The sequence below is a fragment of the Takifugu flavidus genome, chromosome 8 (genome assembly GCF_003711565.1).
Source record: "Takifugu flavidus isolate HTHZ2018 chromosome 8, ASM371156v2, whole genome shotgun sequence".
NCBI lineage: Eukaryota > Metazoa > Chordata > Actinopteri > Tetraodontiformes > Tetraodontidae > Takifugu > Takifugu flavidus.
The window spans coordinates 9,159,481-9,182,193 of record NC_079527.1 but is presented as its reverse complement, the minus strand read 5'-3'; the positions used below and the strand labels follow the sequence as shown (position 1 = coordinate 9,182,193).

The window sequence follows — 22,713 nt, the reverse complement described above, 5'->3', positions numbered from 1 at the left end:
ATATTGTTTGTTGAGAAACAATAATGCAAACAGAAAAATTACATTTTACGTGTATGGTTTTCCACTTTTTTGCTACTCAAGTCACTACTTTACAAGATCACAACGTTTGCATATTTATGAAGGGTAAATATTTGTGCTGCGCTAAGAACCATACAGAGTCTGACAGCTTGATGCTAATATGATCTGGTGCTCAGTCTTAAAACTAAACATCTAATTAGGTCCCTAAATGCAACGTCTTTAAGTTTATTACAATGAATTACATTTTAGAGGGACATGAATATTTCACTGAGAAAAAATTAGCCTGGGGAACCTTGTAAATGCAGATCCCGATTCAATGTAAAAATGTTTAATATGTCCAGTTCACACTGCTCTATATATATGAATTACTTTTTCAGAAATAATTTCATTAACAGGTTGATAGTTTTATATGTTCTGCACATGTTTTTAAATGCAATAGTCTGTAAAAAGCTCTGGTAAACAAAAAAACAGTATCAAAGCAAAAGCTAAACCATAATTGTTGATCCCCCTCCCAATATCAATAAGCACTTTAACTCGCAAATAACTGACACATAAATGATGTGGAGAGGGACCACGTGGTACAACATGGTAGCAAAATAATACCTGCAAAGTGCGGGTGAAATCTAATGAACTTGATCACTAATCGGCCATCACCAGCAGACAATTCACACAATACTGAGCCAGTAAAAAAGCAAATGAAACCCATTAATCAATGTCAGAGGAGCTGATCAGCAATCTGCAGATACTTCCCTTATTTAAAGTGGACGTACAGTATGTGGATCGACAGGGGATGTAACGCCCCTGCACCACTCCAGAAACTGGAATCAGCTCTTAATGACATCATATATTGTTCTAACTTCTTTGTCTTTTGTCCAGATGAAGGAGACACTTGGATGCTAACCCCTTCCTGACAGAAGGCCTCTCCTCATGTGTCTGTTAATGTTTCTCTTGCAGAATGCGGGATCGGGGTCCTTGCATTTGTGGAGTAGGTGTGTGGAGTCTACTACTGTCCCTTTGCCTGGCCTCGCTCACACATGCCCACAGGAGCCACACAGGTTGGTGTTTATGACGATCCCCGTCTCGCGTTGCTGCATCCACTATGTCCGCCGCGGACTCGCTGCCTCCAATTTCCTTTCAAGTGTTGTAGATTTGGAGCGAATAGGTTGCTCACCACCCGAGGGGAGCACAGACGTCACACTCAAAATGGAAGCATAGACCACAGAGGCCGGTTGCCAAAAACTTGTGAAAAGTTCTTTAATATTAGAAAGGAGAACATGAGTAATCCTGCGAGAAAAGTCCTGTCAGTTCAGGGGCATTCACGTCGTCTCAGTCACAGAGGTGGCCACTCTCCAGAATGCCTGTTGGTTACGGCAGAGGCAGCGTGCATGGATCAGAAATCCCCGGTTGCGTGATACCCATCCCGCCTGTTCCAAGTGGGTTAGTCACCAGCACGATTGAACCCTGAGGCGTCTTTCTGCTTTCTAGCTCGCTTCCCGTGTGGAGGTTAAATATCATTTTAGCTGCACACGACAGACATGTGGTTATAAAATAAGCTGCTAAAAATCCAGGCATGTCTGCTTGCACGTGCACACCAGGTCGTCCTCCACAGGATGAGCTATGATTTGCATGGTTTGAATACAAGGCTTGGCATAAGCGGGGGAAACGGAGGACTAGATTATTCCCATAGGTGCTCCTACACCACCGAATCCCTGGCCGCCCACTAGATCTGCCAGGCTATTCTGGCTTCAGCAGCATCTCAAGAAGCCCTCAGATCTTCATCTCAACTGTTGGAAGTCGCCATCTTCTCCTCAGTAGTTTCCCTTCAGGTACATGCTTTTGTTTACGTGCTCTGGGTTTTCCCTGCTGCGTTCGCACATGCAGCGCATCCAGATTTGATACAAGGGAGGCAGCAAACACAAGCCTGTCCTAAAGACACATTCGCACATGCAGTGTCCTTAAACTTCATCTCTTTAAGGTCAGGATTACGCTGCATGTGTGAGAAGGGCTTTTGAAACGATTCCAGCATCACTTTACCTGCATCACTGAAGATTTTCATTTCTGCTTAAACTCCCAACCTTTAAAAAATAAAATAAAAAATTGAAGCAATCACAATATTGTTATTAAAAGTAATCTAATGTCTCAAAGTTACAAAATCACGAGAGTTATTGATTAATCCCTCGATTCCTCGGCCAGTGGCTACCAGCTATTTCCATGAAGGACATTTTAACAGACGATGATGGGAGCAGATGACACAGATCCTTACTGTAAACAGATACTGCCAGACCTTCAGGAACATGGCGAGGACATTACGCACATCTACCTAAATAATTGGCTGACAACTACTTCTCAATCTAAAGGTGGCGATGGCTCTTCATTTCTCACGTCTCCCTCGTTTGCTACACCAAGCCTAGCATCCACATGCTCTCATTAGGATATTGATTGTGTCGTTAGTTGCGTCAAGGTGGACAATCTTACTCCAGAACGGAAAATATTGCATCCATATACATTTTTCATTCACAGAAATACACGCTGGCAGGAAAAGACACTGGCAATATTAGGCTGGGGAGTGGTTTGGCTTTTGTGGCAATGTTTCGGCAATTATGTTTAAGATGAGTCAATGTTGGAATGCTGTGGAGTAGGGATGGATTCCAGATTTGCGTGTTCTCTCCGGCTGCCTCGTGTTCTCACAGTGGGCTTGTGGACGCAGTTTGGTTTGTATTTCCAAGGAAAGCTGAACAATAATTATTCCTATCGCTTCACCACACACTGCTGAATCATCGATTCTTAATCTAAAGGCAGCAGTCACCACACATCACCTCTGATTAGGAGCTATGGGGAATTAAACTGCCTTTGAAAGGCATTCTGTCCTCAAGGAAGTGGAACGCAGAGGTGTTACGGCACAGACGTACAGGTACGGGCCAAGGGGGCAGGTGCTAAACCCCTCTCACACGAGCTCTGAGTAACATGTTCATTCATTCAGACGGGCCTCCGGTTAATGTGCATGGATGGACACAACAAACGCACGCATGCACACGCTAAAATGCCTCTTTAAGTTTGTGTGCAAAGACACAATGTCTGCCCTCTTTAGAGGCGGCTACGCAGTAAGGCTGCATTTCTCTCTCTGCACCATATGGCTTGTTAAAAATACAAGCAGAAATTTAAAAATGTGCAGTATGTAATGCGGCCCAACATGGCTGCATCCCCCCTGCATCAGTCTCAATTCACTGGTCAGTAAAGTAGCGAGCATATGCTGTGTTGTACGCACACGTTGTAACGTGCTGCAGCTGCTTGATTTAGCACATGCGAGTTGACAGGACATTTCCCAAAACGGCATGCTAATGCATGGACCACCCAAAAAAATAAATGAAAAATCATCACATTCGCCCAAATATATCTCGCGCTGACTCCTGGTTTTGCTGCACAGCCATCATTCACAGAGCAGTGGGGGAGAAAATATGGGTTTTCCCACAAACACCCAGCGCTATCGTGCCCCCCCCCCCCCCCCCCCTTCACCGGTCCCTGGTCTCTACAATCATCACGGCTACAACCGGGGACAAGATACGCAAGCGCGTTCAGCAGCTGCCACCGATAAGAGCTTTTTAAAGATACTGCACATCTTTAAAACATCTTTTCCTTTTTCCAGGTACAATATTTTTTAATCCATTTTAGCTTTTTCATTTTTAACTTCTAAATCTTCTCCTAAAATTAGCATGGTTTTGTTTTTTAAGCAGTAACTGTGTTCTTATTCTTATTCATACCGTGTTCCTCTGCATGAAATACCAGCCGTGCACTCTATTATATTTATTGTTATCATTATCATTAAAATTATTATTTTTATTATTAGTGCTGTTTTAGCTCTCACTTCATTTGCTCTTTCCTCAGAGGTTTCAATTTGTTGACGAATTCCAGACATCTGAATTTACATGTCCTAACCTTCATCAATCAGCGTGTCCTTGCCAAGACATGTTTTGTTTTAACCATGATGTATTCAGCAGCACCTAAAGGCTCCCTGGCCCTTATTAGACTATCAGAGCAAAAACGTTGCCTTTATTCCCGTTCACACACGACTCCTTCACCAATCGACGGTAATGAGAGGAGGTTAAGGGAGCCAGTTTCTAATGAAGCTACGTGCTCGCCTGCTCGACCCTCCAAGAATGGATTCACAAAGTATCCTGGCAACACGGGGGAGGCGGTTTTTGTTTTGCCGTTATTTTCCATCCGGTGCAGAAAACGAATATCTATGAAAGTAGAAAGGTGATGCCAGAGCGTGAGATGCACTCTGCTGGGAGGCTGAGTGATTCATGGCCCATGCCTGAGGAATCAGGTCGACAGATAAACAAGAGCCGACCGCGAGGGTGTGATCGGGTTACAAAAAACTGGCCGCGTGCTGCAAAGGCATGTGTATACTTTTCTCTGCATTAGGACGTCAGGGCCTTCATGTTTCATCCCACACATCAGCTGTCATCTGGGAATTGACCGTACCCAAAACTTTCAGCACTTTCAGCACGAGCTGCCAGCAAACTTGTGTCTCCTAATGACTTTGATTGACAATATTTGAGCTAATGGAGACCGAGAGGAGAATTGAGTGCGTCCCTGTTATATCATTCGGGACTCATAAATGTCATTTCAGTGCAATTTGTTGTTTTTATGTTTTGAAATTCTTCACAAAATAAGTAGTAATAGCGCGAGTTTAAAAAAAATTCATCTATCATGTTTCTCTGTGTGCGGACATCCGAAAAGTGAGTTACAGCCGCAGACCGCTGATTGGTGGCAAAACACTAGGCTAATGTACAGAGGTTCAACCAGTTCGTGCTACTGGACTCGGCATGTGACCACCTACAATCGTCACCTTCCCGGGCAACTTTGCAGCATCGCTATGACAACCAGATGTAATGTAGCAGTACTCTCGTCCCCGAGAAGACCAGAGGGAGACACATTCGACCACCAGATCAACAAAAGCACCTTAGGGATGAAGCTACAAGCATTTAACGTGTTAAATGCGTAATATATCATTGTTTAGCTCCGAGGCTTCCCGACACGCTGCCTCAGAGCTCTGGTCGCTGTCCGAGCTTGTCTTTTTCGAAATTGGCCTAAATGGAAAGCCTCCTCTCCTTTTATTGGATTCATTAGTGCTCATCACTGGCAATTAGCTCTCCAGCCAAGCCTGCATAGATCCGGCTGTATGGATCCTTAAGCCCCCTTTGACTCTCTACTGTTGGCTAAGCCAACGATCTGGAGCTGGGCTGGTTGGAGATTAACCTTTTGGCAAAAAACAAGCATTGACTAATTGCTTTTGCTTACAGTTTTCCCAAGTCATACCTCACTCGCCATTGCCTCGTCTCACTGCTCTGCTACCACTTCCCGACCGTCTCCCCCTCCCCACCTCCCCCCATCCCCAACTTTTGCTTTATTTCACAGCTATTAAACCAGGAAATTTCAATCAGGTAGCACAGCGTGAATTTCTGCAGGGGCAGGAGAGCGAGAGAACTTTTATTTAATGCACTGGCTCTTTCTTTGCTCTTCTCCACCTTCGTCTCTTCTCTCTTTTCTTCCACAGCTGAACCCAACCTTGGCTCTTTATAGTTTATGATTCAATTTCCAATTTGTCCTCCAGAAGTGTTCTCCTCGTGGCACGGCGGTTTCGTTCCTATGTGTTTGTACAACGCCTCCTATTTGTACACGCTCTCTTGGACCGTTTGCACTTCATTTGTCTGCATATTAATTTAAATTGAAATTTTACATGAAAGTTGCACTGCAACCACTCTTTCACATCCCTTTATTTTCTTTTGTTTGAACCGAGGATGAAAAAATGAGCGTGCCCTCAGACAGAAGCCTGAACTAATCTGGCTAATTCCCTCTTTCTGTCCGGGAACACATGCCTGCATACATCTTCTCCACAATCGACTGGATTCTGATCCTCCGTCACTGTTTTTTTCTTCAAAGTAAAAGTGTCGAGTCAGAAACATTTTGAAACTAGGCGTTTACACAGAACGCCCAAACTGTTGAAATAGTTTCAACCATGGTGTCGTAACTACACCAGGACACTAGCTGGTGATGTTTTGCGTGATACACACCAGCACGTGCATGAAGACAGACACTTCCTAGTCAAGGTGTACACGGCAGCGATATGATCTCCTGCTTAAGCTCATATGGCCGTTTCTCTGTTGCCCACACGTCTATGCAGTGCAGCTTGTCGGGACACTGGTTTCAACAGGGTATTTTTCTTGGTGTGGGCCTTCACACCAGAGTTCTATCAGCTCCATCTGAAAGCTCACCTCTTACAAGCGCTTCCAGAGTTCATTTTTGCTCTGAAATGTCGGAAAACCACTGTGAGCAAAATATGGAGTGAACCGCACTAATCAGGACGTGCGCAGCTGCTCGTGCAGCGGTGGAGACCTTTCTGATTGCTGAGCAAAAAAGACAGCGACTCAGGTTACATGTAAGTCTCTTGAAAGGATTCCGCCGCTTCATCCCTTTACACCATTTATGATGAACACTGATGAGTACACTAACATCGTGGCGGCGAGGATGAGTTGACAGGTTGACGGCACAGCATGCACTGCGGTGCATTATAGGAATTTTAGTATGGGAGCTATGAATATGATACGGACCATTAATAATGGACATGGAATTATCTTGTAGGCTGGGTATAATTCTCTTGCCGGAAGTGGCCAGCAGGTCATATTTTGCTGTAATCTGACTGAATAATGGCTGACTGAAGGCAACAACTGATCTGGAAAATGAGTGGAAACAATGTAATTTTTTAAATTAATATTTCATTTAAAATGCTGTTATTTTAATCAAGAAAAGTCAAGCACTTGTTATTTTTCATTTTTTACATCATATTACCCATAATAATCTGGATTGTAGGTCTAAAATCGGTACTTTTCGCGTATATATTCACAACTCCTGCGTGCTGTTGCTTGGCGTCTGCAGGATTTATCTGGAGTAGCCACTTTCCAGAGTATTCCCAGCAGGGCCGGCGTGCTCGAAGCTATGTGAATAATGAATGGGACGTGCTTTTCCTATAGCAGATCTGTACATGCGGGCAGGAAAAAAAGCAGCCCTATGAGTCACGCGTTCATTTGTCCAGAGTAATTATTCAGCAAAACAAGTGCTTCTACTGGGTTTCTGCAGCAGTAATTAGGATGAGCAAACACCCACCGGGGTCTATGGTATACAGCACGCCACACAGCTTTGCCTTGTTTTGGCAAAATAAAGACCGGAGCAAGGTTTTTAAAAGCTCGCCATCTTGGTTAGTGTGAACTGCGCCGGTCTGTGTGGCAGCGGAACTTCATGCCAATGTTGACATGCACGACTGCGCACTGCTTTAACATTCTATAGCCGCTCCAGGGCCGTGCGCTGATTGATGGGCTACGCTTTACTTCGCTGATGTACTGTGATCAATGCTGATGCATGTAAAAGAGTGAGGGAGAGAGAGACAGACAGGGAAAGAGACAGAGGGGGGGCAGTAATGTGCTGCCTCTGCAAATGTCCCTCTCTCTCTTCCCCGTCTCGTGCATTAATCCTCTGCTCTCTCCCAGTTTTCCTGCTCCGTTGATCCAGCCTCTATATCTGCATATGCTGCACTCTCCCCAACACCGGCGCCTTCACACAGATGGTAGAGTGTTTTCTTCCTGAACATATGCAGCACCAGGCAACTTTCAGGAGATTACCAGATTATGGTTTAAGTGAAATATATCAAAAGTGTGAAAGTGTGTGTGTTTGTGTGTGACTGCTGCAAAGCTCTTCCCAGATCGGCTGTTTGAGGAGGGCACTGACATGTTAGTCTAAATCTCTGGCCTGGCTTCTCATGTTGCCTAAATGTGGTTTAAGAGGCTTTTATTTTTAGTCTTTTGCTGTTGTGAGTAAAATAAAACAGCAGTAATGCAGCTTCACTAATCCTCTCACACAAGTAATCCTCACAGAACACCACTGTAAATACTCTGTGGGCTGCATTAAAGCACAAATCACTCAATCCCTCCCTCCCTGACTCTTTTATGCTTATTTTGGTTCAGATTAATAGATCCCCCCCCCCACCTAGTTTTATCCATGAGCCATGTCCCAGAAATAAACAAGCTTCCTTTTGGACTATTCTAGAGACATTTAGTAAATTGGGATTAATTTCCTGTGCATGCGCTGCGTTGTACACTCTCCTAAAGGCACTGATCTGATTGCAAGAGTCAATAAAACATGTGCAAGACATAGTTCTGACATGGTTTGTGTTAGCGTCGCTTTACACAGAGGTGTCATGAATACACATGTGTTTGTTGTGCCTCACCTATACTGCAGTTAAACTTTAAGATTTTAGTCTGACTTTAACCACTATTTTCACACTTTTTTGGTCATTAGAAAAAAATCTCAACAATATTTGGTTTCAGGTGTGTGTGTGTGTGTGTGTGTGTGTGTGTGTGTAGTGAAGTGAAGTTCAAGCCAAACAAATTAATCAGGGAATGTTTCATTAATAATTTAGAACTATATCACTTATCAATATTTAAATCAGGGAATTGCTGTTAAGTAATAGAAGCCTGCAAAATAATGAGTATTTGTGAAAAAAATCTATTTTATTAACAGAAAAGTGCTTTTGAAGGTGAGACTCTGCTGCTTAGTCCTTTAATATCTCCCCTGGCAGCTCTGAAGTGTATTATACAAGCTGCTTCAAGGAACCACGGAGTGTTAGCAGCGCCACCATGAGTTGTTAGCAATTTCCCTTAACAGAAAGTGAAACGTTTGACAGGAAGTTGCTGTTCTATGGGCAGGCCAAACTGGCAGCTGCTCAGATCAGGTCAAGTCGCAGATCTGATGCTTCTTGCATGACTGAAAATAGTCTTCCTCTTAACTGAACTGAACTTTGAGAAACTTTCCAAATGGCACGAGTGTGTTAGTGCTCTCCAGTAAGTCTGGAAGATAAAAGTCTTCCCTGTAACATAAAATGAAAAGAAAATGGTGTCATGTTGTTTTCGGGTTTATGCACACAACATTTCAAAGAAAAGGTGGACAATAAAATGCTTATGTGGGGACTTGTGTGCCAAAAAACCTGATTTCTTTCTCTGCTCTTACGCATTGAAATGGTCTCACGCCCATCTGGAGAACGAGGGAGGAGTAAATCAGGGCTCTTTAACAGGAAAAAGGTGTTTGGGGGGTAGGCACCTTCCGCAACAATGAGGTAACGTTGAAGCTGTCTGATGGCGCCTTGCCTCAGTGAATACAGACCTTATCCTGTGCAAAGCACATCCAGCCATTGTGCACAACTAAAGGGTGAACCTGAGGATGTGGGCAAAGGCAGACGGCAGCAGCCAGTTTCTGCTGTTCCTTTTAACTGGTATTCGGGTAGGGGGCGGGTGCTGGATTCAAAGGGGCCCGTGTGTATCGTTTGTCCCCACAGCACTCCTTTTCACAACCGTTATAGTTGCTGGAGGAAAACTTGGAATTTTCCGAGGTCATTACGCCTCATTAAAAGCACCTCTACAATGTGTTTGAGACAATGCAACATCTTGATGGATCCAGGTCTGCAGCAGGTGTTTGCTTTCATTTAATGGTTCCAGTGGGATTCTCAAAGTTTTAGTAGAGAAGCTCGGCACTTGAGATTACCCCCGCTGTGTACTAATGGCTCCACTACGGTGCTTCTTCACTTCCCTTCCCACAGAGCTCTAACAGAGACGAATCATGCCTCCAACATCGTTCCTCAAACCATTTACAGTCAGAGCGGGCTGTGCTTTACTGTTACTCGCTTTTTTTTTTCTCCCCTCATTCCTTCTCCTTTGCCTTCGCCTGCAGCCCCCTCGCTCTTCTCATCTTTCCACCTCTGGCGCTGCTGCCAGTCAGTCTCAGAGTCACCAGGGTTTCCCTTTCATTTGATAGCGAGGGGTTGGATGAGAGACGGAGCAAGGCAGAGGGGAGAGGGAGCATGTAATGATCCATCTTGATGAATGCATTTAGGGAGAAAGTGCTGACACAGCAGAAAGGGAGGCCTGAAGAATAGATGGGTTTAAGGCATCAGTGGCCAAGCCCACCAGATCACCTGTCACTGTTCAAAGGCCAATGGACGGATGAGGATCTTTATCAAAGAAATCACCTGTGTAAAAATACAGTGAGTCAGACTTTACACTCACCTCTTTCTGGTGCTGTAAATGAAGGTACAAATCAGGTTTTTGGACACAAAGTCTTTTTCTTTACCCAACTTCTAAAGGAGAATTAAATGTGAAACCCTTTCAGAGAAAAAACAAACAAACAAAAAAACCACTGATAGTAGTTGGAAAGACCACAGTGGACAAAAACAAGTATTATTACCCCCCGTTTGACCATAAGCGCAAGAGTCCAAGGACACGGCAATTTCTTAAGGGTCATATAGCTATAGATAGTTTAGTTGACGGTTAGCAGAACTCCAAAATAGAAACCTTTAAGACCAAGAGGTGAAAAAGTCCAGTCGCTTTCAATTTCAACCCTGAAGACCGCCATGACTCGTCAGAATAAGGAACCTACTCAGCCTCCCACCTATTTAACCTGCCTCGAGATTAAATGGGTCTCTCCTTCTGGACGTCTAGCCTTGACCAAACACTCTGACTGCATACTGGAAGTAAATTTTCATCTCACCTCCAAATGTAATGAGTACTGTGATCTTTCTATAGTGTCTGCGGCGCTGCTGTGGGTTGTTTGGTGCTCTAACATATGGAGGCTGTTCTCTTTAACAGAGAATAAGCAGGATGATGGCAAACCGTTTATCTGTGATCTGTTACAATGTAGAGTGACATAAACAACAGCAATAAGTCTCTCTCTCTCACACACACACACACATACATGTGCGGCAGCTTGTTAAAGTGAAATACGCAGAGCTTGACGTTTACGGGTGTCAGTCGTTATTCCTGTGACGGGGAGAGAATTCCGAAAGAATGAAACCATCATCAGCGTGGCTGCCGCGCTATAGATCTCCTCTTCAGTCTGATCGCTGACTGACAGGAGGGAAACCTGGAGGTGGAGGTAGCTGGGCCGAAAGCCCTCATTGTCTCTCCGTCTCCATGCTGCGCTGCCAGAAAGAGACAGAAGAGGCAGAGAGACAAAGAGACCTCAGCCTCAGTTGGAAGAGTGAAAGGAAGCTGGCAGAGCTCACAGCTCCCTAACAACAAAACATGAATGACGCAAATACCCCGGTGTAACAGAGGGAGACAAAGAGACAGGAGAAGGAACCCTGGATGCTCCCTCAGGGCCCATGAAAACACACCTCCAGTCAACAGTCACCAATTAAACACGGTGTTACATACATGATGATCGCCCACACACCTGCAGCCAAGGGTTAATGGCAGACTTGTAATGCACATCAGAGCATATTAACAATTTATAACCGGTTTGCCACACTAATATGTCGCCTTAAGCGTCAACAAATCATCTGCCATCATGTGGAAGCGACCTCGGTGGCGAGCACTAGAAGCATTTCAGGACGCGCCGCCGAGGCCCAAAAAGTTGCTCCAGTTAAAATCTCGCGTGACGTAACGGGGGCGTAAACGCACAACCGGGGTCAGAAGCAGAAGTGCTGTGTTTTTGTGGAGGGAGTATGAAGCCGCGACACAGGCTGCGTTAGCATGCGGGTGACTAGCGCAGGGACGGGTGGTGGGTGGTGATGGAGTGCGTTACAGACGGAGGATTCAGCGGGCAGCTCATTACGTCCTTAATGACACAATTGTCAAATCGTTAGCCAGTTGCATGACAGAAGTAGAGCGAGGACTAAATATGTCCGGGGCGTTTGGTAATATTAAGGCAACAAATAGGCGTCTCTTATGGACAAGGATGATCTGCTCTATGTCAGATGCAGATTTCTTCCCGAATCCCAGTTCCGATGAATCGTGTCCCAGAGATTACTGTCTCCGCGCTCTTTATTTTGGTCACAATGTGAAGGGGAGCCGTTGCTGTGAGCACATTTCAATCACGCGGTGACGCACAGCTGAGGGATGGTCGGCCATTGGAAAACGCGTGTGAGGGCTACGCGGAGCAGCCTTGGCCCCGCGGTCTTCTCTTATTTGGCAATTTTTCAAAGCAGATGCAAATTTTGCAGCTTTTATTTTAATCTCTACTGACTTCTCACAAAGGCTGAATGCATTATTCAGTTATTTGAGCCCACATCTCTGCAGGAAAGGCTAACGCGCATTTGCGGCAGAATTTTGGTCAATAACATAATTATCTGTAATGTTGCATTGGTGTCTTATCAAATTCACTCCCAGGAAGGGGGAAGACAAGCCTGATGTATTTTGAGAACCATCATAAATGTTAAAACAGAGGCACCGACACGCTGTGACATAAAAAAAAAAAACGCAATAAGTGTTTGTCTCATACATATTTTACCTGTTCCCGACCTTGGACGATTGAAGTAAAAATGGTGTCACACTAAATGAGGAGTTGGACGGTGTTGCCGAAGTCGTGTTGGAAGCGCTGGGGCGTGAGGAGAGGAAAGACAACGGTGCTGGAACGCCAAAGCCTCCCTTTCTCTCAATACTAATTTTCTTGGCAGGCTCATAGACGGAATTTTAATTTGCTCTGTGTTTACGATTCATAACGAATGGTGCCATCTCAGAGGCCATTGTAATCTAATTATTAACACAAACGCATGGGCGTACATGCACTGATGGGTGCACACATGCACTGTGAAACGTACAGTGTAATCTAATTAGCTCGGCAGGCATTCTGAACTGATTTTATATTTAAAATTATGCAAAAAGAACACGGTGGGCCTTAGGGAAACACTTAAATATTTATAGATAGTAAATATGTGATTTATATAGTGCATCCATATGCACCTTGGACACATTCAGCTTAAAGGATTGTTTTTACTGGGTTAGCTCTTTAGCACTGGAGTAGGACCCAAAGGCTATGAAATGTAGTCAATAGATGAAATGCCAGATGGAAAATGTGGTTTTCATCCGATGTGTGGATGTGATAAAAGCAGCAGATTATTTAAAACTGCGCCTCACACACAGCGCTGTTAACATGTGGCTGATCGGAAATAGCCCTTCGTGGCAGTCCGAGATGATGTGGAGCGTCAGCAAGTTTATTTGCCAAAATAAAGTGAAAGCATGGATACACACAGAGACACACATACCACCACCACTACCAAATGGCCTCGGTTCAAAGGTTTAGAGAGGACAGACCAGATGGAACCCAGAACTGAAACAAGAACAGGAACGCAGGATGAGGGAAGATACACGTGACACTAACATGCCAAACTGGCACTGACAGAGCGCACGGGCCCGCCGTGAAAAGCAGACTCAGTCAGTCATTTTCTTATCCAACACATATACACTTCAATCCCAGCATTTAAATTAATAAAATGGAGTTTATTTACAAGGACGGGAGTAAAAAAATAAACAAATAAGTTGGGTTACACCAGTTATAATTGCATTTAGATACAAATACTAGGACATCCTCGGTAATTGCGTGTGTTCGTGGATAGAGGGAAAGATGGGGTGGGAAAATACAGGAAGGAAAATATTTGCGCATCCTCCTGTCGCCGTCATAATGAGCCCTCGCGTTTTGTGCTGTGACAACATGTTTGTGGTGACCAGTTGTCCTGTGGAATGAAGCCTGGTGGATGATACAAAGAGCACCAGGATGGATGGATTGTTGCTCTTTTTTGGTGATTCTGCTCATTCCCTGCTCCTGTGAATGAGTAAAGAGCAGCACTTTGCAGCTGACAAATGTCACTGCTGCAGCAACAGGTTTGGCCAATCAGTGATCTCCGTTTGCACGTTCACCTGAAGCCTGAAAAGTGCACACTGACACTAATCCAGCACTTTTATTTCCAAAAGCTTTATGCGCCCTCTGTATCCTGTAATTCCTAAGGCTCTTAAATTGCGCCCTCCTTACTTTGGTCCAATCTGTGTCCTTTTATCATTTTCCTGTTCCCCTCCACTCCCCCATCTTCATCTTGTGTCCTCTGTCATTTCATAAATGACCCCTCCTTTTCCCAATCTCGCTTAGCCACACCAACACCCCATTTTCCTCTGTGCTCTCCCTCTCTCTCTCTCTCCTCTCTCTCTCTCTCTGCCTCTACCTCTCCATCTCTCTCTCTGTTAGCTTTGCACAGGAAAATTCAGCAGGACAGCAAATGATTATCCTGAATCACTGGTTCCAAATCAGAGTTTTCTTTTATATAAGTTCTATAATGCATCCAGCCTCCGCCTCTCCCTTTCTAGGTTTCATACCTCCTTCCTACCTCCATTGTATGATGACCTGATATGTGTTTCTCCCTGAGCACAGCTGTGCCTCTTAAGCCCATTTACTAAGGATGACAAGTTACTGACAGATGGACAGATGGACAGATTGCCTTGACCCTGAAAAACCTGCTTCTCTCTTTTTCTGTGCCTCTGTGCCCGTGTGTGTATTCTCATGTTCCCAGCAGGGTACTCCTACCACTTGGCCTCTCTCTTTCGCCCCCAACACACACACATACACACACACACACACACACACACACACACAGTTGCAGCTTTTTCTCCATTCTTGTTGTGACTATTTTAGGTATAACCACATAATTTCCTTTGACTTGCTAATCAGCGTTAGCTGCCCTATAAGATGTGATTGCTGATGTGTTGCAGTGCCCTCCCTGAGTAGCCGCAGCAATTACGTTTTTCCAGACATGGGTTTGATCAGCCGGAAGGCAAGACTGACGGTTAGCAGACTATAAATAAGAAGAAATATAAATATTTACTCTCAGCTTTTAAACTGCTTTATCCCTTTCGGGGTCACAGGGAGGGTGCACGTATGGGCCAAGGCAGGGTCCACCCCAGGATGAAGGACCCAGGGCCCTATGTGAACTTTTGTGGCTTTGGTGCCTTGCTCAAGGGTACCTCAGCAGTGCTCTGAAGGTGTTCTGGCACGTTCTCCAACTACCAGAACAATTTTAATGTTTTGTTCCCATTGTGGCTCAAACTAAGAACCCCATGCTCCTCAGCCCAGTTCCCAACAGACTGAACTACCAACAACCCCAAATATACTGTATATTAGACTGATAAATCCACTGCCATTTTCTGCCATCCTTACACGTTAGGGCAGGGCTGCTGAAGTGTGTGCGGATTTTTCTGAACTGGGTATCTGCCAACAGCCTCATGTCAAGGAGGGGCATCCTAATTAGTGGCCAACGGGAAGGGCGAAGCCAAATGAGAGGTGATGATATGACGCGCCTGAAACTCTGATGTTCACCAGTAACTTTTAGATCCGTAATGTTCATTTCAGCTCTGGACGAAAAGAAATGACAAGGTGTTGACATTTTTGTTACCACGAGGGAAGGTGCTGAAAGTGAGCAGCCAGGAAATGACAAAGTTCAAGATGTCGCGGACATGTTTCGAAAGTTGATAGGAGAGAACGCAGGCGCGGGTGGTGCCGGGGGAACTGGGGTAAAATAGAAGGGGTGAGAACGTGATGGGAGTCAGACGCACCGTGGGTTCGATATTACAATGTACGTTTCACTCCAACATTAATTGGACTGGGCTTTGCGGGATTGCTTTGTCTTTTTCTCATTAGCGGGCAAATTAAGAACTTTTCAAATCCGTGTTAGCCTGTTAAGCATATTCACGCTCGTTCTTTCTAATTCGACTCGCCTCCCTTTTAAATACTTAAAGCCATTGTTCGCCGTGTTAGTCACCATGCTCTCGTTGGCGCTTTGTAACAAGGAGTTAAAAAAAGAAGAAATTTACAACAAGCCGAAACACAGACAGGATTGACCTCAGAGAACAGCCCGTGAACAATCTGCAGTTTTTGCATTGTACGTCCTGTCACATTATTATTGTAATTGGAGACCTGGAGCTCGTCAAAGCGGTTATTGTTTGTCCTTGACATTTAACATTCTCAGGGAAAGGCTGCTCTAAAGAAGTGTTAGAACTACACATCTTCAGATGGAGCCCTGGATTCTTTGTTCCTGTTCTCTTTGCTGACTCAGAGGACTCATGTGATGGGTGCGTGGGGTGGGGTGTTGGGGGCTTTGTTAATTGAGCACATGGCTGCCAGATTTGAGCGTGCCTATAGATTTGCACCCAGAGTGCCAGCTGAAGATGAAGGACCGTCCACAGCCTGATATCATTAGCACTGTAGTTAAAACCCCCTCGTATGCAGATGATCAATTATCAGAGTATAAATATTACTGGATTCTCTTCCGTTTAATCACTGCTTTACTCTTTTATTCTTTGCACTTGGCAACAAGAGATAGGCATCTTCTTTGCAGAGTGCTCCAGCTCAAGGTTTATTTATTTATTTATTTGTGTGTGTGTGTGTGTGTGTGTGTGTGTGTGTGTGTGTGTGTGTGTGTGTGTGTGTGTGTGTGTGTGAGAGAGAGAGAGAGAGAGAGAGAGAGAGAGAGAGCATAAGTGGGATGGATATGGATTCTGTTTTAAATATCTGCAGGTGTTTTGTGCAAATTTCAAAAAGTGATTCCGCCATCGTCCAAGGTTTTGTTTTGGCAGTTCTGCACCAAAACGTCCCTTTTTGTCTCTTATAATCCCATCGATTGCCCCTTCCGATGACTTCATTATTCTGTCTGACAGCGAGTTCCTTTATTTTTAACACTGAGTCGCTGGTTCTGTTGTTATTTAAGGTCGAGTTGAGTTAAATAAAACAGCTGCTTGAACCTAAATCTCCTTTCATTTCAGTATTCTTGGTGTTCTGGATCAGGAAGAACTGCTTCTATTTATCTGATGTCGAAGTGACTGAAACAAATGGGACTTGGGAATCAATGATCTCTTCCTTAAGCCACCATGTTTCTACTTTTCTTGATTGATCATTCACACTACTGTCTGAGAGTGACAGCCTCTTCTCTGGCTTTCCACAGTGCACGTGAAGGCGGGAACGTGCGAGGTGATCGCCGCCCATCGCTGCTGCAACAAGAACAAGATCGAGGAGAGATCCCAAACTGTCAAGTGTTCCTGTTTCCCGGGCCAGGTTGCGGGCACCACCAGGGCCATGCCTTCCTGCGTGGACGGTACGTGCATCAGGGAAGAACTTACTGAACTCACCTCACAGGTTCTGCATGATCCCACCAACACATAACCATCAGAGATCTATATTTGTCTTTTGTTGTGTGTTCTCCTGGTACGTTGGCCGACCTCAGGAGTTTTAACCCACAAGGTCCCCCTCTGGGGATCCCTGGGGCTTTCTACTCATTCCTTTTTGTCCCAAGTACTAATAAAACATCAACTTATCAATCCTTTCGTGTTTACTGTATTCCCTACACAAGAATATGCTGATTTAACCAACAAGCTACTGTTTCAGGTAACATTTTCAAATGTGTATCTATGCATCATTTATAACCAATCCATGAATTACACCTATATGACACATGTAAGGATAAAGCGATGGACAAAACAGCAGACAGATCTGAAGGTATAGGCATTTGTTTTGACTCTTGAACATGATTTTAATTTACAGTGTTCATGAAATATGCAGAGTGTGGCTCTGAGCACAGCAGATATCGGATGGAGTGCGTCCTATTCTTTTCCAGCCACTTTGAACTTTAATATTGAGCCTGTTAGCAGCACATCTCTGGCATAGTGTCAATATATTTCCTGAGAACTTCAACACCAATGTTCTCCCATGCTGTCTGCAAATGATGCCGACGGCTTTCCTTTGAATGGATAATAGTTCTACCCAGTTTATTTTCCAGCAGTGTTCCAGCAGATTCCTTCTGTAGTTTAACAGTAGTTACTAGATTATCTAATATTTGAATGGCCAAGTGTTCTAATAATTTGACTACTGTTTATTAATGCATATGCATATGTATATACATATATACACACATATGCATTTGTGCGTATATATTTGATGTTTTCTTCCATGACTGTACCACAATATCAACCTCTGCTACCGCAACACTCTAGAAAGGATGGCACTCTCGCACATTCTCTTCAGTCAAAAAGCTGTCTCAGCCCTCTGGTTTCTAAAGTGGAGCTGAATATTTGCGGACTAAATACTTTATAACGTGCCGATTGGCTGAACTCTGAGGAACTCACACATCCAGTAAACCCTGCTGGTGTTGTTGTTTAACTGTGCACCGCAAAAGGAAGCAGCTTCTGACAACAACAGCTGTGGATAATGAATGAGACTGTTGTCTTGCATCTGTGGGTTGTGGTCAGGAATCATGTCCAACCGCTGCGCTCCGGGCTTTTACTCGATTTAATGGTTTATTAATATTAATCCTAGTAAATGCTGTGGACACTCCATCACCATTTAGCATGAACAGAGAATAGATGAGTGATACCAGTAATTAATACTAGTAATTTACAAGTTACTACTCTTACCAGCAAACACACTTGCCCTTTGGAGCCAATTTTTCCCACCCCAGAATATGACTGAAAATATGATGCCTATTGATTCAAAAAGGCAAAACATGAAGAGGTTTTTTTTACACTTGGCTAATGAGGGTGAGTTAATATCAATGATGTTTCCTCCATGCAGAAGATGAAAAACTGGTGGAGACGTGTGCGGTCTGATAAGTAATTAAAATCATCATCTTTCTGTTCAACCATGCACATGGCCTCATTTGAGATTGGTTGGCAATTTAAATTTAATCACTAACAGTTTTGTGGCACCAATTCATATTATTCATGCAGAAAATACAAAGCAAAAGCCAGAATGTAAGATTTGTATGTATTTGGGTAGTTGTGGTTAACCGTCCAGTCACCTCAAAGTCTAAATGAGTCCTTCAAGATACGAATATGTGCTCTGCTCTCTTCCTCCAGCCTCCATTGTAGCCCAGAAGTGGTGGTGTCAGATGCAGCCGTGTATGGAGGGGGAGGAGTGTAAAGTTCTTCCAGACCTCACAGGATGGAGTTGCAGTACAGGCAACAAAGTCAAGACCACGAAGGTCTGTGGGCAAACAACAACCCGTCTCTCTTTAATCACTCCCTTGCTTTTGTGCTGTCATAAATTTGAGGCTTGAATGCACAATCACGGTCAAAACTACCGCTGAGTGACCCATCCACAACCTTCATCGTGTCACATCTCTCATTTCTTTCAATCCCCATCCTGTCTCTCCTTCCTCTGGCTGTATTCCTCCTGCACTTCATTTCCTCATGCTCCCCCAGCCCTCTCCTCCTGCCTACCACATCAAATCATCTCCAAAGAAAAAGAAGGCCAAAAGAAACAAGGGAAATATGCACAAACACACATTCCTACTTAGGGGTTCAGAAAAACATCGTTCAAAGACAAAATTCCTTGAACTCAGAGGAGGATGCCAAAGTCATTTATGTTGTATGGAAACGAGTGTCCTTTCATTGGTTTTATCCGAGGAGGAGACGAAGAGAAAGAGAACGACTCACGTTTTCATATTAAAATGTAAATTTGCAAAAATGATGCGGCGATCGTCCCGCTAGAGGTTGTAGGAAAATACTGCAGATGAATTGTTTTAATATTTTTGTTTTCTCTGAGACTGCAATCGCGCTGATGATGAAGGGATTGACTCTATCCACTGATTGTTAATTCAGATTTACAAGGACGACGCACAGATTCATAAGTGTGCCCGGGGTGGCTCTGTTGTTGGAAACACTGGAGAGATAATGACACTAATATCACTACAATCACAACTGAAGAGAGGTGAGGATTAGACACGGTTAATGATAAGAAGACGTGATTAAAACACCCGATGCGGTGCCTCTGTGTGGTATCTATGCATTTGTCTCCTCCTGCTGATGCCAAACAAGGACGTGTGAACGTCTCTTCAGATGTGATGACCTGAGCAGGCCCGGGGTCTCCTGTCATAGGAGGGGAATTACGCGCGGTTCAACTCATGTCACTATATGCTTGTGTTTCTATCCCTCATCCCACTCTTCGCCTTCTGGCACTCCATTATTCATGGGCGGGAGCAGACCTTTGTTTTTTACCTAAATAATTGATTGGAGGCAAGGCCAGAGGAGGGGGGGGGCATCTTGTTGGGTAAAAAGAAGGAAAGTTGGAGACACACTTCTCTTCAATTTGATTCTTTCTTGGTGAAGATGGTGATTACACATTCCTTTCCTTGCTTCTTCTCTGACTCACCTCTTAACCGGAAAAGTAGCTCTTTTCCCTTCCTTCCCTTCATTCCTGCTTTCACATTATCCAGGTCCACTTCTAAATCTTACCAAGGATTTTTCTCTTTCCCCTCCCAGATATTTCCTGATGATCGATCCAAGCTCAAATTTGTGTCAGGCTGTCAAAAAAAAGTTTAAAAAAAGATTCTTAATGGCAGAAAAACACTAAACTCTGGAAAAGAAGGCACGCACACGCCAGCAGTGCCTTTCCACTGAATAGCCAATCATATTTGGTCTCCGTATAAATTCCCATACAAGATCAAAACAACATTAATTCATCCAGGCACACATCAACGGTGACTTTGTCTCAGCTTGAAAGTGTGCAAATATTTCCTATCTCTGGGATTCAGGTCTTTGATCAATGATTTGTATGAGCTGGCTCGTGTGTATGTGATGTTCCGATGATGAAAAGAATGTTTGCTTTTTTCCTCCCCCCCCTTCCTCTGGTGTAGCGTACCGAGGTCAAGACGTGCAGGCATCCAGATCAATAGCATCGAACGTTCTCTTATAGTCCCATTAAGGCCCGCTCGTAAATTGAAATTGATGATGGACTGAGGAAGAGAATGAGAGACACTTGGAGACCAGCAAACAGGAAGAGGAGATAAGATGGGGGAAAAAGAGAGAAAGTGAAGAGTAAAGAATGAGAGAGGTGATGGTAGGTGAGAAAACACTCAGAAAGGAAAATGCTGGAGTTGGCTGTTGGGGAGCTTCTGTATGGATCTGAAAACAAAAGAGGTTTTGGCTCAGGCAGTCTTTCTGATGTTCCAGCCCTGGCCAGGAGCAGAGGAAAGGAGGACAGGAGGAGGGCAGGGGGAGGAGATAGGGAGGGGATGGATGACAGCTTGATCAATGCCAAATAATATCATATGGATGACTGAAGGGACACGGCCAGGCAGCCAGGCCGCAGAGGTACAACCCGCTGCGAAGTCATTTACGTCGACGACGCTGCAGTGTTCCACGTTTCAGAAAGCTGATCCCATTCTTCTATCGATGCAATATTCAATCACACTTGAAGACTTAACAACATTAATGAAACCAGCCTCCTAATTGTGCACAGAAATGCCACCTGCAGGCATGTTTAACCAGGCATGGAGGACAAAATCCTAAAGGGATACTGGAGCACCTCAAGCACAGCAGGCGCGGAGCTGCAAAGGCGCTAGTACAGTATACTGGCGAGGCAACAAACGTCTGCCTGCAGACTCTTTGATCAGGTGCTGGAAAAGATGCCCGGAGGCAACATGAACAAGCCCAGGAAAGGTGGCCCGGAGCCATCCAGAGAAGATATAATACATGCTGCAAGCGTTTAAAAAAAGCTTCTTTGTGCTTTTTCAATGATGCCTGGCATTCACAGTTTCTTAACAGCCACCTGGGTCGGAAAACCGATTGGTGTACGTGCATTCTTGTGCATGCTGTGCGCCTGGTCTTTGAACTTAAAGGTCTGCTTGAGGGTTAAGACTTTAGAATTGGGTTTAGGTTTGAGTCAGGGGTTTAGGTGTGATGGTTGGCATGACAATAAAGGGCTGGGGAACACTTTATGTCCATTAAACCATTGTTTCAGGTTGCATCACAAGTCTGTGACCAACTTCTTCTGCTTTCAGGTGACCCGATAGTCCCATTCACCTGAAGCACAGCAGAGTCCCAAGATTTTGGAGTTACTCGGGCAGCACAATGGACCTTTCAGTGACGAGGAATCACTCTGAGACAGACTTCTGTGATGAGCCGGGATCATTCCACTGAGGAATGCAAGAGAAAAGACTCTGACACAAGTGAGCGTTTCTGATCCTACTGAGGACTACATCACCCATAATCCTTTACTGATACCACAAAGGACGACCTGCAGACTGAGTTATCTTACCAAGGCTGGATTTGAAAAAGAATTCCTTTGCTATCTATATTTTGCCTGTCTCTTCTATGGCTTCATTGTGTTCTCTGCATAATGGGACTAATGAGGCATCTGGATTATTCCAAATTACAAACCTATTATAATCGTGATAAAAACTAGCCTGGTGCAGTATGTTTAAGATTGATTTTGCCAGTTAAAAAAAAACCTCAATGTTTTAAAACTCTCTTTGAATTTTCTTTTTCCGACTTCCCATTATTATAAATATTTTATGTCATTTACAAAATGCCTTTTTAAAAAAAAAATGAAAAAATGGTTTTCTTTCCAACAAAGGTCAATAATCCTTTCAGGGGTGAGAGTAGACTAATAACTAGTAGATGTTACAGTATATTGCAACATGTAAACGTGTACAAACTAGTCCATGGAATCAACGGGGCTGAAACTAAATCAAAGCTCTGATGGTTTTAATATCTGTGTTTTTAAATGCCTGTTAACCGCTATTGAGTACATGTGTCAGTATTATATGAAATGAATAAAATCTTTCAAAAGAAGAGTCAAACCTCTGGATTGTTAACACATTCATGTTAATGAGTGTGTGAAGCTGGAAGGAATATTGATGACGTGGCTTTCACTCAGGAGCCAAGCAAAGGTCACTGAAGGTCACGGAGAAGTTGGGCCAGCAGTTTTAGCTGGTGATAGGTGTTTGTAGATGCAAAGACTATTTTAGATGAGTTATGTGTTGAGCTCAAAAAAGGCTCAGGAGGCACAGTTTCCCACGGCTGTTAAAGCAATCGATCCCTCGTCAGCAGGTTTGGC

The 22,713-nt window shown here is 44.1% G+C and overlaps 1 protein-coding gene across 2 annotated transcripts in view; it reads left to right on the top strand.

The window, feature by feature from the left end:
* LOC130530169 (chemokine-like protein TAFA-2) overlaps window positions 1-22,448 on the top strand; it is a 47,960-nt gene extending 25,512 nt beyond the window's left edge. For both annotated transcript variants that reach the window (XM_057041119.1, XM_057041118.1), the window contains exons 3-6: window positions 973-1,073; window positions 16,826-16,975; window positions 18,732-18,856; window positions 21,656-22,448. In XM_057041119.1, the coding sequence (XP_056897099.1) occupies window positions 974-1,073; window positions 16,826-16,975; window positions 18,732-18,856; window positions 21,656-21,667 (387 nt within the window). In that variant the 5' untranslated portion in view covers window position 973 and the 3' untranslated portion in view covers window positions 21,668-22,448. The remainder of the gene's footprint in view (window positions 1-972; window positions 1,074-16,825; window positions 16,976-18,731; window positions 18,857-21,655) is intronic.
* Window positions 22,449-22,713: the final 265 nt, after the last annotated feature.